Here is a 20,799-nt window from a genome sequence, read left to right on the forward strand (position 1 = left end):
TTGCACTTGGCTGACACGGAGGAGGAGGAGGAGGAGGAAGAGGAGGAGGAGATGGACTGGGTAGGCAGATTTAAAACAGCTCTTCAGTCCGTCCCATAAAAATACTGGGCTTTCCCTTGACTATTCAGTTTTTCATATTGATATTTGTTTAGATGCTTCCACTGCCTTGATAGAACCTCTCCAGTGTAATTTGTTTCAATTGTACATATTTAAATGTCTGTATGTCTGCATTAGTATGTCAAATGCAAAATATAAAATACTGTAGCAAAGAAGTCCTCCAAAGAAGGGGGGGCGGGTCTGACTATGAATACAGGGGAGTTGATTGGCTGGAATTGCTTATGGCCACTGTATGCTCTGAGCCACTGTATGTTTCCCATCTACAGAGCCAGGACTGTGTACTGTGTACAGGACTGTGTAGGAACACCACAGGCTTTTTTAGCAATTAGCTGAAGTGTCAAATTGTACTGAATTACAGTCGTAGACCTCACCTTTAATAAGTGCATTCTTTCTTTACTGAGAAGATAAATCTTTTTTTTCTGCAGGACTTGGGTATTGAGGAGATGGACTGGGTGCGTGTCCACATAGAGCCCCTTACTGTTGGGTTACAACAACATACACAACCACATCAGACAACTGACCACTGAAACTACTCTAGACTCTCATTCTGTCCATTAAGATGCATTGTTATGTAGGTGACATGCCATACAATCTGCCTGATATAGTTCAGCTCGTTCAGCTTTGTGTTGAATCTGCTTGCACATTTCTGATCACAGACACCTCAGATGAATCCTGCAGATGCCCAATAATTCCAGAGTTTGCACTTGACTGACTGGGAGGAGGAGATGGACTGGGTAGGCAGATTTAAAACAGCTCTTCAGTCCGTCCCATAAAAATACTGGACTATCCCATGACTATTCAGTTTTTCATGTTGATATTTGTTTAGATGCCTCCACTGCCTTGATAGAACCTCTCCAGTGTAATTTGTTTCAATTGTACATATTTAAATGTCTGTATGTCTGCATTAGTATGTCAAATGCAAAATATAAAATACTGTAACGAAGAAGAAGGATGTTTCCCATCTACACAGCCAGGACTGTGTAGGAACACCAGAGCTTTTTTTTAACACACACTGTTACGTCCCTGAACATATACTGTTATGTTTTTCCGTATTTTACAGACAGCCCAGCAGGCGGTTTAATCCAGGCCGTTCTCTGACATTTCACCAGCCTCGGAGTGAGAGTCCGAGAGTGAGGCCTAGAATTCGTTGAGGCCTATCTTTGGATGCCTGTTTGTTTCTTTGTTTCTTTGCAATTATGAGCTTTTTGCTGTTTCTATGTTCTATCTTGCCTTTTTAAATATATTTTTGTTTTAGCTAAATATAATGCATTCTTTAAAGTATTTTTGCCATATCCGACATTGTCTGCCAATTTTCTTATTCCTCGAAACTTGTTTTTGTTTACGTTGCCTGACCCTAGTAGGGACTAAAGAACGCTTGTAAGTTTAGTGTTTTGATTGTTTGATTTGGTGGGGTTTTGTTGACGCAAATCCGGGGGGAGACTTGTCTCTAACTGGTTAGCGCTGAAGATATTCGAGGTTAGTTAGTTAGTTCGTTTTGGGGTATTATTCAGGGCCAGGGTTCGGCCGGTATGGGTTACAGGTTGCAGTGCTGTGCGTAGGAGTCTGTATTTTTTGGAGGATGGCACTGTTTTGCTAACACCTTTCGTTAGTTTTTGCAAGTTTTTTGTTGAATATTGTTAATTGGCAGATTGTCGGATAAAAAAGTATTTTTTATAAAGTATTTATGCTGTCGATTGCCAAAGTAATTAGACTACTGGTCATAGACTCGCTACCATAGACAGAGTAAGTATTATTTTTGGTTTAATTTAGATTGCACTCTGTGTAGGCAATATAGTTAAACATGTCTGTGGTTGATGAGTTTATTCAGAGTCCATCCAAATTTATTTTGTGGAATTGTACGAAACAGTTTGCTTAAAGAGACTTTGTTCAAATGCAAAATATAATAAACTGTAACAAAGATGTCCTCCAAAGAGGGGGGGGGGGGGGGGTGAAAAAATAAATGTAATTTGGTCAAACTATGTATGCTATCCATTCTTCTGTTTATTTCAAATGCTTTCAAACATAAAGGCCATCTCCCAAGACCGCTGTCAAGCTGCAAAGCTTTATGGTGGTATTATTAGCTTCACAATGTACCCCTCAAAAGACACTCTATGTGCCTGACTTTTGGCATATTCCACGGACACAATCTGAATCTCAAAAATTCACCCTAGTTACCTCAGGACTCCGGAGCCGCATATCATAGGCGGAGATCACGGGGGGGACGGGGGGGACGTGTCCCCCCCTACCATAAAGTTGTCCCCCCCAACAATCATTGGAAACAAAACAATTTTGTTTTTTAATATAGTAATTTGAAATAAATGCACGACAACACAAGGTGTGCTAATTATAAACGTAAAACAATGTGTTTTTAAGTTTTGAAAAATCATGATCCCCCTATTCCTTAAAATGGTTTGGTTCACATGCTGTTTCCACCGGGCGGGGCTACCGGCAGCTCCGTGTTTCAGTCAATTAGCCAAGTAGCTACACGGTCAGACAGTGAGACTGTTTCCTCCTCTCTCCCACTGACGCAGTTAAAGTTTTTTCTAAACTCCTTTTACGAAGTTACAATCGATATGCACAAGTATACATAAGTTTAATGATGGATTGACATGACAACGTGAACGTTTGCTGATAATAACACACGCATGCCGGTAATTAACACCGTTAGGATAGCTAGCTAGACAGTTAGGACACTGTCCTGTCAGGGGCAGGTTAATGTTAGTTAATAAAGGTAGGTCTACATCTCAGTGCCTCTCCAGATTAGTTAAATTAACTGAAGGTAAATTCATTTAATCTTTCCCTGCGGTGCCTGAACAATGCTGGTATTGGATATATGTATCTGCAATCGTGATGACCGTGAGATGCGGATTCTCCCTCTTGTATTGTGTAATCTGTAAATTCTCGCCTCAAATGTAAGCGTGTTATCCACCATATATCTATGTTTTAAATGTTATGCATATCCCTCCATTGCAGTATGAAGGCCCTTTTGATGGCTTCTAGACGGAATCAGGTTCTTTTGTCTCCAAAAGTTGTCTCGAGGCTCTTGGGATATCGTTTTGACACTGATAGCTGCCATTGACTCTAGTCAGCTCGGATAACTTGTCCGAGTTAGGAACAGTAAATATTGGTGGCGGGGCTTATTGATAGATCAAATTGAACTGTTTTAGAACTTATTTTGAGCATCAAGTTCTCTTGAACTTTGGACATTATTTGTCTGTGAGTAGATATTTTGTGTTAGTACATTTAATGCCATTTAGAGGATTTAAAAATGACTTCGAATTTCTGTTTGTAAATGTTATTGAGAATTCGGTATTTAGCAGCTAAGTTATGCTAGCTCTCGTGAAAGCAATTTTTTCATGTCCCCCCCCCGGAATTACTCTCCGAAATTTTACCATGTATTGTCCCCCCCTACAATGAAATGGGATCTCCGCCCCTGCCGCATAAAAGTATATTTATTAGACAAACAACAACAATTGCAATCCGGCTCACTCCCAGCAAAAGGCTGAAAGTGAAGCAATGATAAACACATCGCACAAGGTTTATATAGACAGAAGTTTAGCGTTCAGCAGGGAAAACCACGTGGTGGATTTCTGACGTCCGAGGCAAGGATGGAAGTTTTGCACAAGGTCGGAAGAAGCACAGTTCGACCCTTCTTATCACCTCTGGTCTAAACATGCTCTTGTACATATGCAGACTAAGTGGCACCTAATATTCTAAGTTACACACATGCAGAAAAGCCATGTTCCTGCCTACATAAGTACATGATTCATATAAGGTAAATACAAGGCACTTGATTATTATATTCTTAAGTCATTAACAGTGTTTGGAAATGATCTCCATCAGTATGCGAATGTGGCAGAGTGGGCTACGCCTCCACAGTCCATCCCCCCAGGTGTAATAAGAAACACTGATTACTGGGCGGGCTTGTATTTTGATATATAGCCCAGCTCAGGTCACGGGGAGACACGTCCTCCTAACCTTGTTTTGCTTCCGGGTGCCCATCAGTTTGTATGGTGGCGTGGGATTGCAAATTGCACTACTTGGACTAATGCTGTTACCGAAGGTAAGCAACTTTGGCGTTAAGCCACTTCGTCCATTGCGGCACCTTCTTATTGTTTCTAAAAAGGCTCGTTCACTTTTCTGTTTAGCACGAGTGGTTCATTGTCGCGACAAAGCCGGTGTAGCGGTTGCTCTGACGCCGGGTGCTCGGTGGGAATCAGCTGGAGGTAGGCTGGTTCAGTTACTACTACCGCTCTGTATTTTAATATGCAGGTTTAGTTACCAGCACCGCTCTGTATTTTAATATGCAGGTTTAGTTACCAGCACGCTCTGTATTTTTAAATGCGCATTAGTTAGGAATAACAATGCTATCCTCCTCTCTATCATAGCTCCGTCCATGACTCGCTGCCCCTGAGTGTGCAGTCATTGCAGCTCGGCACGTTGAGCTGAGGGTCATCAACTACCTCCCCCCGGGAAGGGCTGCTGTTCTGTTTACTGTCAAATGCATGTTTATAATTGACCGGCATGCTCATGTTTGGTGTGTATCTCTCTGTGATTTCCTGCATGCATGGGGCTAGGCTGGGTATGCTACCTTCCATCTCCGCTTGCTCTGCCTGATATCGTTTTGTTGGTTTCTTTTGATTTGATGCATGGGGCTGTGCAGTGGGCTGCTGCTTTTCCCTCTCTGCTTGGCCTGCATGTTTTGTTGTTTTGTGCTGCTGCTATGTTAACTATGGTGGTGGTAATTCTGAGTGATTGTTAACTAGCCTAACCGTGTCTTTGCTGAAGTGTGTGCGTGTGCCTCTGTGTGTGCATGTAGCTAAGGTAACCCAGGGTACTGTGACAAAGCCCGCTACTCCCCGCTGACCGTCGGAGGTCCACCCCGTCCTAAGTCCCTCCGCCAAAGCTAAGTAGCCTCAGTAGGATAGCCACACTATTAAATCCTCTCCTTGCATCTTTACTGTCAAGTGTTTTGCTAACCCCAGTGCCTCTATCTCTCTCCCTGGACAGGTGCAGTGGGTTTCACTTGAGCGACAGGCTGACCCCCAGGTGGTGGAGCCCCCCCCCCCCCCCCTCACTTTTCCTTGCTGTGTGCATAACGGTTGCCCTATTTTGGAGTGCAGTGCTTACTGATTTTATGCACGTGTGGTGTGTGTCTTCTGGGCCTCTCCTGTCCCCCTCTTGGAAAGTCCTGCTCGCTGCGGTAAGCCACTGCCCTGCTCCACCTTTGAGTCCTGACCACTGGCCCATCCCCGTAAGGCTTTGGCCATCTCACCTGCTCATATTCGGGTCATAGCCCACTGGCTAACATTGTACGTGTCTACTGTGTGTGTTTAGTGTATGTGTGTATACTGGAAATAACTCTGTTTGGTTGTTGTGTGAGAGGCAACAGCCTGTACTAGACTTGCCCTGTACTCCTTTTACTACTGTTTGTATACTTGTTAATAAACTGTATTTATGGAACCCATGTCTCTGGCCTAAGAGTGGTACGAACTTGTGTTTGCCTTGTTAGAACTGAAGGAACACTGAGTCTATATCTGTCCTAGGGTGACTACCTAGGTGGCGTAGTCGACAATTAAAACTATCCTAGCAAATTACCTCGCCACTGTCACACATGTTAAAGAACAGCACCTTAAATATTCAACAACTATAACTTATCATGCTCATGAGTCTCAGCAACTTCAGTAATTTAATCCTTACCCCTCCTATCATAAAACAAGAGAGCAAAGTGTTAGCATAACTATGATCACCATGAAAGACGAGAGCAAAGTGTAAGCATAACTATGACCATCATGAAAGACAAATGAACATGGATGATCTGTGGATTATTACATTTTATTTATCCCTTGCTCCAGTTGCTGAACAAGCGTATTCTGGTTCAGCCTCTGTAGAATGTGCCTTCATCTGGATGTGGCTTCATGGAGCCTTCCTCTGGATATCTCTCCATCATTATGCCTGCTGTGTGAGACCTGTCTTTATTCTCCGGCTGCCCTATCGGAATGGGACTGAAGTTCTCCAATGTATTCGCTGAGAGATATAGCTTGAATGTTTCAAAATGTGATGAGTACACATTTTCCAGTGTTGCAAAGAAGGTCCAGTGTGTCTCCTTCCATGCTCTCCTGAAATGAAGTGCTGCCATTGTTTTAATGTTAGACTGCATGCCTCACTGAAAGTAATCCTGAAACCGATTTTAGATGTATTTATACATCTAGTTAGTAATCTGAAATCAAGATGTGTCATCATATTATGAATTCTGAAAATCAAAAAAATGAACATATGTTAATCAACCTGTCACTGAACAGAACGTCAAAAATATCCTATTCTAGAAAAAATATATATTTAAGTTTGAATGACGTGCCTGTAAAGCTGTATCACATGTTGAAACACTACTTCACATAGCATCTATGTAAACGAGTAAAAGGCCTGTTTTACCTCTGTGTTGTGGTAGAGTTAGTAGAGGTTCTCTGTGTTTTGGTAGAGGTGGTAGAGGTGACTTGGCTCTGTACCCGTGGCACTCACACAGGAAAAATTAGTCTGGTCAGATTTAGCCTGAAAACATCAGTCTATACATGTGCATGTGTGTGTGTCTGTATCGGCGAACAGGTTCCTTGTATGACACAAAAACTGGTTAATCATGTCGGGCCTAAATGCTAGGCAAATCAGCATGGGTATATGGTCATGATGATGGTCATGGAATGTGAGCTACTCAACAGGCAGGTGGGTAAAATGCATCATCACTATCCAGGCTGTTAACTGCTGTATGTTGGTGATATTTGGCAACACCACGCCTGAGCTCCGTTCGTCGTAGCTCGTTAAGCGAGTTACCGAGATAATTTTTAGGATGAGATAATATAAGTCCCTGCTTTCGGTTTGTGGAAGCAACTTTGGATAAATCACCTTAGCAACACATCAATTAGCTCTTACCTGCTCCAGCGCAAGCTAATTTAAGTGAAGCTGGATAAGCTTGCCACACCCCCGGAAAAAGGAGAGATCCCGTTGACCAAGGAGCGATATTAGTTAGACAGCGGTGGCGGTGTTGGATTTTGCCATGATAATGGTCTTGTATTCTTCATAAGCGTTCATGATCATCTCCTGCTCGCCAGCGGACAAAAAAAGAGGCCCTTTCTTTGAGTTTAGTAGCCATTGTACCGTCAGAAAATCATGGTTTTGGTGATCGACGCTTCTCCCTTTTGACGTAGGACGGGCACGCGCATTTGCCCTGATAAGTTTAGTCTGGTTCAAATTACAGACGGATCAGCCTTGGACGAAGCGATATATCCTGTCCTCAATCATCTCGGTAATTCAAACTGGCTAATGGGACAATTGATCGACTTAACCTAAGCCCTTACGACGAACGGAGCCCTGGGCAACTAGTAGTAATGAATTTGAGGATGTTATATAAAGTAGTTATCTACAAAAAAAGCAAGCTTTAGAAAATTTTAGCTAATGCTACTTTTTGTTGCAGTCCGCAAGATAACTCTGTAAATAACACCAAATGTAATCACTAATGACCAGAAAGCCATACCAAAAATATTTTATACACTCTTTTAAAAACGTTTACATTAAATATACAATTACTAATTTAGCAGACTTTTTTGTCCAAATGTTATTTGTTTTTCTTTTCAGAAGAATACAAACACCTAATTTCAAATCAATGGTTAGCTGGTTTCCTCTTTTGTCCTGCTGAAGTCATTTACACCTACAGGCTCTTTTCCTGATACTCAGCTCACAGCAAGGCAGCTTCATTTGTGTTGTCCACTGTGTCCTCAATGATGAGGTGAGTTTGCATCTGCCCAGTCTGATGCTCCGTTAGAACATGTCACGGTATCTATCCAAGCAAAAGGCACATGGTCTATTGTTCTCCTCAAAGCATTTACCTTGCCTTGCCTCAAATGTGTCTTATCAGTCAGACCTCTAATCGTCCTGTGCTTGCTTGCTCTGCGCAGGTACGACGGCAGTACGTGCAGTGGTGGCAGCGCTTGAGTCCATTCAACAAAGACAGGCCTGTCACCGCTATCAGCTCTGTCAGCGTATCCCTGCAGGCTTATCTATCTGTGAGTGACAGGTTACAGAAAGTTCAGTCACCACACTTCGTAGTTGCTGTTGGCTTCCCTGCAGGCTACAGCTCCATCTGGAGTTAAACACGAGTAGTGAAGATAGCGTTTGGACCCCCAAAGACACAAGGGACCCTGTTCAGGAAAAAATCTTTAACCTCAGGATCCCATGATTGAATAAACATTCTGTTGTTTAGAAATGATGGTTGCAAAATAAAGTAATGTAGAAGCTGTTGCATAGATAAATAAGGTAATGTAGAAGCTGTTCTTTAGATAAATAAGGTAATGTAAAAGCTGCTTGTAGTGAGCATGTGAAAGGAATTGAGAATGAGGAAAATGTGACACTAGCAAACTCACTAACTCTACACAAGTGGCCTGAATCTAGAGCTAGTTCTTCAGATTCGCCAGAATCATGTTGGGTATAACTTTGAATCATGAGAACAGAGAGTTCATCTGGTGTTTCTATGAATAGATGAAATATGTTTCATAATAATGAGGAGACTACTGTAATCTGCAAAAGAGGAATGCGTCGTTTGAGATCAAGTTAGGACAGGACGAGAGGGTGGGTGTGTAGTGAGGATTAGTAGTGATACAATGGTTAGCTGGCTTCCTCTTTTTTTTCCGCTGAAGTAATTTACACCCCCCAGGCTTAAGTCTTTTTTTTATTTGACCCGCCCCGATGACTGCCGACACATACTAAATAACCACATAAAGATCAGTCAGTAGGGCACCAGTAGCACTGTGAACCAGGGCATCATCGGTTAAAGATATAGAGATAGGTCTCATGTTGTCTCTTAGTCTGAGGATATATTCTTCATCATGAATGACATCTACCTTCCAGGTGGGTTACTATATTACCATACTGCTGTGACTACCACGTCTATAGTTATCATGGCAGACAAATAGAAACAGTGGTGTAATTTTTATTTTAGCTACTTTTAGTACTCTGAACAAAGAACTGACTCTTACCTACAGTATTGACATGCTTTTTTATCAGAAAACAATTGAATCATCAAGCTTCTGAGAAAAAGAAATGACAAAACAAATATTTTACAAGAATATAGAATTCGATGACCTTAGATGACTTGACTGGGCAAGGCTACTGGCTATTCTTTCCCAACTTTTCGAATAATTCAGAAATAAGGTTCAAGAATCAACAATCAATTGACACATTAGGCCTTATCCTGGAGAGGAATATTGATCCTGATTGATTCTGTTTGTTAGTGGTTATTTGTGTGTGTGTGTGTGTGTGATTGAACGTCGATTTGGAAAAAAGCTTCTGCTAAATGACTAAATGACTAAATGTAAATGATAGTCTTGCCCCAGCTGTTCCTGTTGATTTCATGAGTGTCTCTTGGTGCTTGGTTTCAGGCAATTAGGTTTCATGTCCTCTTTTCTTTCTGATAGTAAGCATAAATGCAGTTCGCTTCTTCTCTCTTGTTGGAATTGTGCCAAGATGATTTCTGGAAATGAACCCTAGAAGCTGTTTTGACATCTCGGTGTTGGTTATTCATTTGAAAAATGCACACCCAGAAGATTTACTTACAGCAAATATTATTTTCTTTATAAATAAATCATTTTTTATTATGTTTAGAAGTGGTGAATGGGTGTATGGTGTGAATGTGTATCTAGTCACCCCCACTGCTTCTGACAATCCACATTTAATATAATTTTGCCTAAATATGCCATTTAATATTATGCAGGTTCGTAATATGAAATGCTTGGTATTATATTGATGGAATATAAGTCATGGCTATCATTTATGTTACTATATTTTTGCAATACAGTGAACCTGAAATGCAGTCTGGCCTTCACTCTGTTATTAGGTAAGGATGTAGAAACACTTCTATAAATAAGTCTGAAAGATTTGGTTTCTGTCATCCATGTATCTCCATCTTTTGCCCTCTCTTTACCTCTCAAAATCTCTAAGCAGTTTCTGTAGCCTTAGCCAACATTAGGCTCATGAATGGGACTCATCGGTGTGCTGGAAGAGTTGAAGTTCTTCACGATGGTCAGTGGGGTACCATTTGTGGAAGTCATGCCTGGAAGGGCAAGAATCCTGAAGTGGTCTGCAAAGAGCTTGGCTGTGGGAGAGTTCTTTCGACACGAAGTTATCAGACCAGAGAGGTATCTCAGCATGTTTGGCTTGACCAGGTTGAATGTGATGGAAAGGAGTCAACACTGAAGAACTGCGGCCACGGGCCTTGGGGGTTCCATAATGCTCGCTGTGAACACAGCAATGCAAGGGTTCTCTGCTCAGGTAAGTGAACATGGATTGATAGGTGCAAATTCACCCTAGTTACCTCAGGACTCCGGAGATGCATATAAGTATATTTATTTGACAAACAACAATTTTAATCGGGCTCACTCCCAGCACAAGGCTGAAAGTGAAGCCATATTAAACACATCGCACAAGGTTTATATAGACAGAAGTTTAGTGTTCAGTAGGGATAACCACATAATGGATTTCTGACGTCCGTGGAAAGGATGGAAGTTTTGCAAGGTCGGAAGAAGCACAGTTCGACCTTTCTTATCACCTCTGGTCTAAACATGCTCTTGTACATATGCAGACTAAGTGGCACCTGACTTCACTCAAATTACACTCTACTCAGGCCTATTATTGTAAAAAAAGGGTGAGAGAAAATGCAACAGTGTTGGTCCTATTACACCCATTTTGGAAACTCCAGCTCACCACATTGTAAACTAGGCGTGTTAGCAACAACACTAATATGACATACAGCCCAGGATTGGGTAAAACTAATATGACACACAGCCCAGGGGTTTTCATGGATCAGGTTAAATAGGCTTCACAGGTGTTCTGTGTACACTGATCTATCAAACAGAGATCATGAATGCAACATTGCAAAACCATTTATGTTCACTTGTTAAAAAAAAACACATCACATGCCACTTCCAACCACTAGATTGAATATGCCTATGGACTATAAACATTAGTGCACTAGATGGAATGTGCCTATGGACTATAAACATTAGTGCAGAAGAAACAAGGTTCTCACGCACCACAATGTGTGCTGCAGAATGTCCCTTGTGCCTTGTCCTGTGTTTCCATAGATACCAAAAACATACTCTGTGCATCTTTGCTAATCATCGCTGTGGGTCTTCCGGTACCAAGCATGGATTCATCTTACATTCTGTATCTGAAATGAGGTTGATGACTTTAGTATTTAGGACTTCAGTATTTATGAATATTATTTATGTGAAACAGCAACAGTACAACATACAAGTGCGTCATCCTAGCTAGCCACTGTCTCTGAGCTGGTCATAGCCCTTAGCCCTTAGGTCAGTAAATCAAGGACATTCCTTGAAAGGTTTCTGCTATTCTGTAAACGGTAATAACTGTCAACAACAATTTTGTTTCAACAAAACACACTCAGCCAGTAAGATACAACTTGATATTTAAATTGCAATACTCAGTAACACCTCGACTCTCTGCCTCCTCATTTTCAGACACCCCCGATTCAGCTAAGGCAGTGAGGCTGGTGAACGGGTCTGATGGCTGTGCTGGCCAAGTGGAGGTTTATCACGAGGGACAGTGGGGCGCCGTGTGTGATCATAACTGGAATATCACCGATGCTGAAGTGGTTTGCCGAGAGCTGGGCTGTGGCTATGCCCTCGAAGCATCCAAATCTGCACGGTTCGGACGGGGATCAGGGAAGATCTGGTTAGATGAGGTGAAGTGCAATGGAGTGGAGCCAACACTGAAGAACTGTAGTCATAGGGGTTGGGGAGCTCATGACTGTTCACATGCTGAAGATGCTGGGGTGGTCTGCTCAGGTAGGTGATGCTCAGGTAGGCTCAGTCGTGTGCCTGTGTAAAGTGTGTATATTACAGGTAGTTGTTACTGAATCGATATTTGTTAAATGTAATTGGACTTAAAGTACATCAAATCTTATGTGTGTCTACATGTATGTGGCCAGAATACTTGGGAGGTTATACCCAGGACATCTTTCAGTTGTAATATGCTTCATTTCCTGGGTGTAGCTCTGTGAAAATGTAGATCACACTGTGATGACTGCTGGTGTTAGTATGCGGTTTGGCTAAGGCTACCTGTGACTTCCTTTTATGACAGTTATGACAAGTGCTGACGCACATTTTCTGAAACTAGGTGTCATTTTTTTCAAAACTCTACACACAATTAGCCAAACTGCGCACACAAAATGCAAAACACATCACATCTCCCACTGGCCCTATGCTTTGTCAGTATACATTTACATGGGCTACTTTCCACATTCAGTACTTGTATGATTATACTCTCTCCCCCCGCCATCTCTCATTGTCTGTTCGTGCTGAATGGTGTTCATGTGATTCTGTCTTAGCTGTTCGTGCTGAATGGTGTTCATGTGATTCTGTCTTAGCTGTGAGGCTGGCGAACGGGCCCCACCGGTGTGCAGGCAGAGTGGAGGTTTTCCACAATGGAGAGTGGGGAACAGTGTGCCATGACTTCTGGAACATGACTGATGCTGCAGTGGTCTGTAAAGAGTTGGGCTGTGGGGAAGCCATTGAAGCGCCACATTCCGCTCATTTTGGGAAGGGATCAGGGAGGATTTGGCTGGATGATGTGTTATGCACTGGGAAGGAGTCCTCACTGATGAGCTGTGGTCATTTACCTCTGGGGACCCATAACTGTGGTCATCACCGGGATGCAGGGGTTATTTGTACAGGTAAGTTACAATAGAGTCCTTCAATAAACAAATCTCGAACAAACTTTTCAGTTTCAGGTGACTGAAATTAAATCTTTCTGTTTTCAGAGTGGATCACTACGATGATAGAATGCAAGGTAAGCCTGGAACAACGGTCATAATCAGAATTAGGTTTTATTGGCCAAGTAAGTTTTCACAAACAAGGAATTTGACTTGGTAAATGTTTACAAACCATAGGAATTGGGCCATTCATTATGTTCTGTTAAGTCAAAAGTCCAGTACAATATATATTTTAAAATATACAGCTTTCCAGAATGCTGCAGAATATTACATTGAATTGAATGGAAGATCCCAATGTTGTGAGGTCCGATATTTCTTCATAATGACTGATGACCGCTGCCACTGGCAACCATTTTGTGCTTCTGATTTAGATCTTTCATGTCATTACGCCAAGTAGTCCATTCACTTATCAACAACTCGGACATCCCGTTGTGGTATTCGGACTGACAATTCTTGATACAAGATGTATCTGCAGATGATGTATCTGATATCGATACAAAATTCCCCAACATGTGACATTCATCCTACCAAATTTATGGAAATACTTAATTTAACTGGTAATCATCTCCGAAATTGGATGGTAGACGGGATCTAGAAAACCATTCAAAATAATATTTAGTGCAATTTCGTTTTGGCAAGTAAACATAAAATAAGCAGTTACTCCAGTGCGTGTCGGAGTCCTGATCAATCTGTCGGGATTTATTTTTCAAGAATGACTGACAAACTATATTGTCTCTGATATATGTACTCTAATACAAATACAATACTCCTACTTTGTGTTGTGTTTGTTGCCTTTTCAATCAATTCCTGGTAGTTTTCTGGTAATGCTTATAGAACCGAATTCTTCACTGTGTTTAGTTTAGTCTCGTCTAAGTGTCGTGCATTTGGTCCAACCCTACATTAGCAGTGTGACAATCAGTAAGGGGAAGTCTGTTTCAAAACCAAGGGAAGTCCCATGTTGCAATACACGTCTCCATGACCAAAGCAGTAACTAACACTGTTTTCACAAAGGTGTTTTTTTATTTCTGTGTCTATATTAAATTATCTAAACAGTTAAACAGTCTCGAATTGATTGAAAATGTCAGGATATAGAATTTGTGATTGCACATTATTGTTCAAATTGACATTGAGTTGTTGCTGGTGTTGTAGGATCTGAAGTGTAAACTCCAGTTTCTGCGTGAACTGCAGGAGAAATCATATGTGTCCACAGTGCTTCCAGAGCAGGTGAGTCTCACGTCATAGTGGTGTCAGCCTGTCCCTGCTTGTTTTACAGTTTCAAAAAATGTTTATGGTGCAGAGAATATATGGACAATAAAATGGCATGAAGTTTTTTTGGGGGGGGTTTTCTAGCCTTTATTCGCCAGGACAGAAAATTAGTGGGAGAGGGAGATGGGGAGTGGGCTTTAGAAATGAGCCTGGGTCCTCATGGTGTGGTGTGGGACTCTTGTTTTGATACTTAGGCCCTAACTCAAACTGGACCTGTGTGTGGTGTGGGACGCTTGTTTTGATACTTAGGCCCTAACTCAAACTGGACCTGTGTGTGGTGTGGGACACTTGTTTTGATACTTAGGCCCTAACTCAAACTGGACCTGTGTGTGGTGTGGGACACTTGTTTTGATACTTAGGCCCTAACTGAAACCGGACCTGTGTGTGGTGTGGGACTCTTGTTTTGATACTTAGGCCCTAACTCAAACTGGACCTGTGATTGGTGTGGGACGCTTGTTTTGATACTTAGGCCCCTAACTCAAACTTGTGGTCATGTTTCATCACAGCCTACACAAGATTACAAATGTATTCCTCTTTTAGGTAACAGTTTGGGTATTTCCATTTTGTTGTTTTTTCTGCCCACAGGTAGTGTCAGAGGCACTGGATAATTTACTGAATACTAACCAACGGAATCTGACATTACATGGGGGTGCTGTGCTTCAATCTGCCGAGTGGCTGGCGTCTACACTGGTGCAACCGAGTCTCACCAACAAGACCATTACCACAAGTGCCACAGGTGTGGATCAGACCTAGCCTGACGATGTCATACTCATAATTCTATTCGCTCAATTGGATCAACGTAGTCGTCATCGGGGCCAGCTGATAAATACAATTTTTACCGAATCCCGTAGGAAGGACGGCAAAAACATATTTTCGATCGACAAATGCCTTGATCTCGTTTCTCTGTTCCTCTTTCAAAATGAATGCGCTGTCGATGTCTTCTAAAACATCTCTATCTACACATATCTCAGCTCTCCAGCGGCAGCCATGTTTGTTGAAAACGAATTCAACCCAAATGACGTGGTTGATTACGTTACGGTTGATCATATGTCCATCATCGTATAAAGCCCGCCCTGACAATTTCATTGGTCTGATCAAGTTTTTGATCGGGCATAATTTCTCCCCAACGGAGCAATGCTAGACCGAACTTCCCAACCTAAAATGTTGTGGGCGGGGCTAAGTTCGTCTGCCATCCAGGCTAGGTCAGACCAGGTGTTTCCCTCCAACCATAGATGGCATGACTGGGCTGTGTGATTGATAACTCTTCTTTTGTTACAGAGTTACAAATTGTGAGCATTGGACCAAATGCCTCTCTAACAGGACCCTCTCAACTGAGGACTTCTGATGCTCTTCTAGACATTGACCTCCTTGGAATCGCCCAGAATAACGACGGTACTCTCATGCCACACACAATTTCAGTTAACTGGTGTGCATTAAGTCCTGATCTATTCTGTCAGTACTTCTCCATATCACGTGTAGGGTAAATACATTTCTAGCATAAAACATTTTGAAAGTTGCTTTGGGATATCAGGCTCCTCCATACAAAGAACTTTCTGTCTGTTTAGCTCCTAACTTCTCCACCTCTGGATTTGTATCCTGCTACCTCCTCTCCCCTCATGCCTTGCCCTGTCTTTTACAAGTGGAACAAACTTTCCTCACTTTTCGTCTAGGTTCTGCATCTGTGGTGCTGATGTCCTACAACAATATGCAGGATGTCCTTAAGGCCAGCCTCTTCAAAACAGAAAATGATACAGTTAAGACCATGTTGTCCAAAGTAGTATCCATCATCTTACCGAGAACTCAGGACAAGACACTAACTGATGGAGTGAACATCACCTTCCAACACGTCAATGTGAGACTCCAGTTTGTTTCATATGACAGTTTAAATAATGTTAGAGTCTTTGTTTTACTCGAGCTGCAATTACAATTTCATCGACACATGCACATCACTTGCACCAAAGTCCCAGCAGATGCTGTTGATGGTCTGATTTTAGAATGTGATCGAATCCAGTGCCAGTATTTCTATATTTCCTCCAGGTGAAATTAACCCATCTCTTATTCATCTAGCCCTCAGGTCCAATGGGGGAGGTGTCCTGCGTGTACTGGAATGTCAGTTCTTGGATAGAGGACGGATGCCAAGTCAGCCAAACCAACACCGGATTCACTGTGTGCACCTGTGTCCACCTGTCCACCTTTGCTTTGATCATGCAAACAGAGAATAATTACCATATTACATTTAAGGTCGTTATGCAACACAGTTGTACAGTATTATGGTGATTTCTCATTTATACAAAAATTATTATAATTATTATAGACAAATTATGATCATTTGATTTTCAGGGAGATCCAATCTTGGAGGCGCTGAATACCGTCTTGGTGTCCATCGGGTTGCTGTTCCTGATCGTGGCTGTGTTGACCTTTGCGCTCTGCCATTTTAACCCCAGAGTGACCAACGCAGCTCGTCTGAACCTCTGCATCTGCCTGCTGCTAGCTCATTTCCTGTTCCTGCGCACCCAGAACTACCTGCATCTTATCCAGCCCAACCAGGTGGTTATTATTTGCAATAACACATGTTGGGCTATATTTGAACTATCACCTATTACCAACTGTTACCAAAATTACCCTAAACAAAATGTCAGCATTAAAAGGGATATGTAGATTATTCTCAATCCGATAATGTTGTAAACAACCCTAAACATTCGTCCAGTTTTATACAAAGAAGATTGGTAGTTGAAATCCATGTTGGATGGGCATCTCCTCAGCCATCAGTGCGATCAGGATTCAGTGGTGTTGCAGCTAGCAGGCCTTAGCAGAAGCTACTTGCTTAGCAAGCTAATTTTAGCTAGTTGTAAAGCTAGTAGACTAGTATTACTTGTTGCTAAATCGTTTTAATTAAAATATAATCTCATCCTGAACTTTGACGTCGGCTCACTCTACAATGTCATTCATATTACAGTAAACTGCAATAATTTCCGAGTCGAGTTGAAAGAAGAAATCCCTGAATAAAGGCTGTGAGAACCTTGTTGCTCTCTCCCACCTTCCCCCTTTTTCCTTTACCATTCACTTTCACCAATTAAGTGTGGGTGGTATAAACAGATGATAGGGGCAATTTAGATATTAAGATAAAGAAAAAGAATATAGAGAAATTCATTCATCAGAGAAACATGGAACAGAGGATGATTAATCATCTAAATGACCACTGTTGTATCTGAAAGTGTCAGTACTAGCTATACACGGAACGCCAATCACAGCCTCAGTGTCCCCTCAGGTGCTGTGTAAGGTGCTCTCAGGGGTCCTGCACTTCCTCTTCCTGTGCTGCTTTGTGTGGATGTCCATGGAGGCCCTGCTGCTCTTCCTGTCCGTCAGGAAGCTCAGACAGGTCAAACCCAATGATCGGGCGGGGCCACACTGGAGGTACAAGCTCCTGATTGGCTATGGAATTCCACTGGTCATTGTGGCCGTGTCTGCCGGGGTGATGCCAGATGGATACGGAAGTCAGCAGTGAGTAACACGATGGGAGCAGCAATTGCAAAACTATAGTTAAGATGTCGAACTTGTATATAGATGTATATTTACGGTATTTGTCTTCTGCGTAGGTGCTGGCTCCTGACAGATGATGGGTTCATATGGAGTTTCCTTGGTCCTGTTTGCGTCATTATTACGGTGCGTATGAAAAAGGGATAAAACTGGCAACAGAAATACACTGGGAAACGTGATGTAACTGAAACCACTGTCTGCTTGCCTCTGTTACCAGGGCAACATCATACTCTTCGTTGTCATCACGGTCACTCTCCACTCCACTCTAAAAGAGGCACGCAGTGATGTGTCTAAGGTGAAATACACCAGGTAAGATGTAAATGAAGAAGATTTATGTGTATAGGGGAAATACCCACTGACACACACACACACACACACACATCTAGAGCTAGACTACATACACACAAACAACAAACACAATCACAGCTCATAGTAAATAAATGTCACACTGCATTTATAGGCTTCTTGATATTCACACAGCTTTGTGTGAGGTCTGTGGAGGTTTACCTTAACAAAACATGTCACCCTCCATTGCAGAGTCCTGCTGTTCAAAGTCATGGCTCAGTTTGTGATCCTCGGTTGCCCCTGGATACTTGGCCTGTTCACAGCCAGCAGCAAAGTCTTGGAAGTTCTCTTCATAATTCTCACCTCGCAACAAGGGACTTTCATCTTTCTTGTCCACTGTCTCCTCAATGAAGAGGTGAGTTAGCCTTTAACATCTGCTCCGTCTGCTGTATATTAAATATATATTTGATAAAATCCCAGTGTATCTGTATCAGATCCCTGGCTTCATTTGTTTCGAATTCCAGAATACTCATTGTTCCCTCTCTCAACATCTCCCCTTTCTTCCCTTCCGTCTCTCCCCAGCCCTATGGTGCTGTCATAAGGTTTATAAGAGGCTCATTGTTACCGTCATTTTCTTTATAGTTGTCGCCTATTTTGAACAGTAATGGTGTCACTGGCACGTAACATTTAGTAACATTATGTAACAGTTAGTCGACATGTTGTACAAAAGTCAAACTCTGGTATTGGCAGCAACGTATGTGAGTGAGATGGACTAAGTAATAACTAAGAACTAATCTGCATGCGTAACACGAGCCATGTTCTCTTGCTCTTCCCAGGTGCGGCGTCAGTACAAGCTTTGGTGGCAGAAAGTGAGTCCATCTAAGGAGCCTGGGCGGACCACCACTACCACCTTGGTATTAAACGAGTATGAGAGTGCCAGCGGGAGTACAACATGTGGAACGTCAGGCCCACAAAAGAAAAGCTGTAGTAAAACTTAAATTAATAGCCAGTTAATAGCAACCAACAACAAACTCCAGGGTTCTATAATCAACCATATGAAATTCAGTATATGCCTGCCAGTCATTTTGCAATATAGAAAGGAGCAATAAGACTCACATTTTGCTTTCTTGCACATGTAAGATACATTTAAAAGGCTACATATAAAAACTGTCAAATGGAAGATAACAAGCAGTGTTAGATGCAATGATGAAAAGCAACTGTCAGATAGAAATGTACCAGACAGTCAGCAGATCAATGCACTGGGTCAAAGGCAGTTAGACAGTTGAAATGTGGAAACCACCTAGGTCGCAAGAAAATATGATGACAGCAGAAAAGTAAAATACAGAAGTTCTGTTAAACGGACAAAGTCCAAAAAAGGCAAGAAAGCACAGTGCAGGGTGGACATCGAGACATCGGCTGAAGGCCACATACCACTAAGTGACATCACCACTGGGCCAATAAAAGATCGAACATTTCCTGAAGCTGACAGAACGCGCCTTCTCCAGCTTTTGATGTATCACTGTATTGAAAGCTGTATTGCTATTATTATTTGCCAGTAAAAAACGTGTCTTGTATAACGAACGTCTCGTCCGGTGGCTCCTTCCTAAACCAGCACGCAAGAGAAATACTTAACACACAGCATCCTAATACAAAACTCCTCAACTCCTCCTCCTCCTCAACAAACTTAGCCCTTTATAACTATTCTTTCAGCAACAATTTGGGCGAGCTACACGCGAACCAAGCCCCCCATGGAAAAAAAAACAACGAGTGTGCAACACACACACGCGTGACACGCACTGCAGCAGGCCACCTACAGGCATGCTACGATTGAACAAAAATTCCATTAGACTATAATCATTTTCTTTTCCGAACTGACAAGTATTGGGATATTCAAAACCAGCAAACTTATAGCCAACACACAGGTCAAAACACATACACATTATTAAACTTTAGTTTTTACAAAGGCAGAATATATACAGACATGAAACATAGGCCACAACAAATGCCCTTGCCTATTTAAATCATCATCGGTCTGTTCTTATCTTTAGCAAATCTGGCGATTACTTTGTTAATGTAACAGGTTAGAAAAGCAGGTTTAAATAATTGCACAAGATAATCTGTTACCTGTATTTCAGTTTCTTCTTAATCTTTTATTTTGATATCACAAGCACACTGGTATTGATGGTCTCTGGTAGCCCCCCCCCTGTCTCCCCCTGTTTTGTTCCTCTCTCCCCCCTTCCTCTTTCCTGTTTGGTATATGCTGGGAATGAGGTAGGTGGTTAAGTTTTAGTGGGATAGATAATCCAATAAATATTGCCTTTAAAAATAGGCATCTATGTTATTATATATCTTCTTATAACTTATTATTATTATATGTATTATATATCTGAACTATTTATATGATATATCCCTCTGACATATTGTTTATATGTTTTTCCCTTTTGTTACATGTGGGGGCTAGCATTGAGAGTGAAGCTAGGATACGGTAGCTCACCAAACTGTGTGTCTGTTGGTGTGATTTCACAGGAGTGATACGAAATAAAGATACATCTCGAGTTACACCGGTTACATTAATGTAAATCTCGACGTCCCTCTGGATGCACAGCAGCGCTAAGTTAGACAGCCGCTCATCTCCCATGCTTGATCGCAAGAAACTCTTTCAATTTCAGACGGCTGAAAGGCCTCACTTCCTTAGCACTGCTTATCGGAAATTGTCAAGTAAATGCGATAAAGAATGGCAAGGTTGGGGAAAGCACGGCCCATGTTGTTTTCAATGAGAAATGGTAGCATGCTGTGTGTGTTTAGTTCATGTTTTTCCA

The 20,799-nt window shown here is 42.0% G+C and overlaps 2 protein-coding genes and 1 long non-coding RNA gene across 6 annotated transcripts in view; all 3 read left to right on the forward strand.

Moving 5' to 3' along the window:
* The first annotated feature begins 3,975 nt into the window (after positions 1–3,975).
* Positions 3,976–5,189, forward strand: LOC116219868. Of its 2 annotated transcripts, XR_004163334.1 has the most exons (4): positions 3,976–4,180; positions 4,266–4,343; positions 4,506–4,654; positions 4,937–5,189. It is a non-coding gene; the product is annotated as an uncharacterized LOC116219868 (long non-coding RNA). The 2 variants fall into 2 exon arrangements; XR_004163333.1 differs by lacking the exon at positions 4,937–5,189 and having other exon boundaries at positions 4,506–4,923.
* A 3,382-nt stretch (positions 5,190–8,571) lies between these two features.
* LOC105913221 (adhesion G protein-coupled receptor E1-like) overlaps positions 8,572–20,799 on the forward strand; it is a 28,224-nt gene continuing 15,996 nt past the window's right edge. Inside the window, exon 1 of one of the 2 annotated variants that reach the window (XM_031563568.2) lies at positions 8,572–8,931. The gene's annotated coding sequence lies outside the window, so the exon portion shown is untranslated. The remainder of the gene's footprint in view (positions 8,932–20,799) is intronic. The other variant, XM_031563569.2, reaches the window with a different exon arrangement.
* Positions 8,859–19,349, forward strand: LOC105913219 (adhesion G protein-coupled receptor E1-like). 2 transcript variants are annotated; one of them, XM_031563566.2, is made up of 17 exons: positions 8,859–9,012; positions 9,959–9,997; positions 10,102–10,431; positions 11,640–11,966; positions 12,548–12,853; positions 12,941–12,969; positions 14,042–14,116; positions 14,744–14,894; positions 15,437–15,550; positions 15,829–16,010; positions 16,226–16,399; positions 16,499–16,705; positions 17,427–17,659; positions 17,755–17,821; positions 17,913–18,004; positions 18,233–18,395; positions 18,817–19,349. In XM_031563566.2, the coding sequence occupies exons 1-17, from the start codon at positions 8,991–8,993 to the stop codon at positions 18,976–18,978; spliced, it is 2,673 nt and encodes an 890-aa protein (XP_031419426.1). In that variant the 5' UTR covers positions 8,859–8,990; the 3' UTR covers positions 18,979–19,349. The 2 variants fall into 2 exon arrangements, with proteins under 2 accessions (XP_031419426.1, XP_031419427.1); XM_031563567.2 differs by having other exon boundaries at positions 10,105–10,431.

Source organism: Clupea harengus, chromosome 26 (assembly GCF_900700415.2).
Source record: "Clupea harengus chromosome 26, Ch_v2.0.2, whole genome shotgun sequence".
In the NCBI taxonomy this organism is placed as follows: domain Eukaryota; kingdom Metazoa; phylum Chordata; class Actinopteri; order Clupeiformes; family Clupeidae; genus Clupea; species Clupea harengus.